Here is a 1,711-nt window from a genome sequence, read left to right on the forward strand (position 1 = left end):
TCCACTTAACCCATTCCAACAAATTTTATTTCAGCTCAACTCAACTCACATAAACTATCCTTAATTTTAGCGGTTGAATTTCAACCGCTGGGCGAACACTAGTATTAATTAAAAGATAATTTGTCATCCGTCTGAAATAAAAAAATTTAAATCAGAAGGATAAAATAGTATTGTGTTATTAATTCAAAAGTAAATAATTGTAGTTCATTGACGAAGGGGGGATCTATCCCCCCAAACCCCCCTCCGCCCCCTGGCTACGCCACTGTTCATCATATCATTGTCTTCGGAAACTCCTAAAGATGAAAAAAATTAAAAAGCTTTGCAATAAATTAAACAAGTTTTGTTTCGTTTATGGTAAATTCGTTTTGAAATCAGACCAGTGTAAATTAGTCTCAAATAAAAATGCACTATCATGCTTTAAATGGTACTTTTTGCCATCTGAACCTGCACAAAATAAATACACTCCCGAATTCACATGTATTTCGAGCATTAGTGCGATGAATTTTTGGTGGACAAAAAAAACGATTTTCGTTACCATTCGGTTTACCAATGATTTGGACAAATCCCGGAAAATACGAAGCGGAAAATTGTTATGCATGCACCAACAGTACATTTGGTTTCAATCGAAAAAGTAAGTAAATTTAAATAAAACCTTAATCGCTGAGTGTATGAAATAGGTAAAAGTTTCTGTATGTTTGGAAGGTACCACGCCTAAGTATAACCAACTTTTGAAAGTCTGCAGTAGATGTCCAAATTAAAAAAAAATGGTGCAGAACTTTTTTAGTTTTTGTCCGCCGAACAAACAAACTTAACATTTGTATATCGATGGCTGATTGGAAGATCTACCTATCTCGGCAGCCAGTTCGAAAACGCCCTATCTCAGAAAACTTTTCAACAATGCCCTGCTTAAGAATTTGATTGAAGAACGCACTATTTCAGAATTTTATTGAAAAACATCCTATCTCAGAATTTTGTTGAAGAACTCCCTATCCCAAAATACATTGAAAATGTGCTGAGATAGGGCGTTTTTAAATCGGCAGCTGAGATAGGTCGATCTTCCACTCAGCCATCGATATATGCATATATATGTACGTACATATACTCATAAATATTTAATTCAAGAGATCGGTCTTGTGTCGTCTACAAAGGTGTACCGAGCGCTCATTTACCTGTTGCACATAGTGATGCATTACAAGTTCCAAATCATCCATCCGATCTCGAAACTATCTATGATTGCAAACAGTCTATGGCAACGCCATTACCACTTGCAGATGGATCTCATTACATTCCGATAGAAAACAATTTACCGTCTTTCATATCCCAAGAACACCTAAACAGCATGGTGCGTAAATTAAATCTCTCCCATAACAACGCAATGATTTTGGCATCAGAACTGAAAAGCGTGAATGTTTTGGCACCAGGAGTAAAAGTAACGACCTATAAACATAGACAAGATCCTTGTATGCCATATTTCAAGTTATCGGAAGATGGCACTCAGGCTTATTGCATTGATGTTGCAGGATTGATGAATTAAATGGGAATTACTGACTATAAACCCGAACAATGGCGTCTCTTTATTGACGCAGCAAAGCGAAGTTTGAAAGCAGTCTTGCTCTATCGCGATAGTAGCAAGAAACCCGTTCCCATCCTGTATGCGGTTGGAATAAAGGAATCATACGAAACAATGCAATTAATCTTAGATAGCATCAAG

General features: G+C 36.6%; 1 protein-coding gene across 1 annotated transcript in view; it reads right to left on the bottom strand.

Annotated features, from left to right (window-relative positions):
* Window positions 1–1,211, bottom strand: part of LOC118736032 — a 12,415-nt gene extending 11,204 nt beyond the window's left edge. Inside the window, exon 1 of the mRNA XM_036466141.1 lies at window positions 1,170–1,211. Within this exon, the coding sequence (XP_036322034.1) occupies window positions 1,170–1,211 (42 nt within the window). The remainder of the gene's footprint in view (window positions 1–1,169) is intronic.
* Window positions 1,212–1,711: the final 500 nt, after the last annotated feature.

This window comes from Rhagoletis pomonella, unplaced genomic scaffold, assembly GCF_013731165.1.
Source record: "Rhagoletis pomonella isolate Grant_MI unplaced genomic scaffold, Rhpom_1.0 Rhpom_scaffold_00003, whole genome shotgun sequence".
NCBI lineage: Eukaryota > Metazoa > Arthropoda > Insecta > Diptera > Tephritidae > Rhagoletis > Rhagoletis pomonella.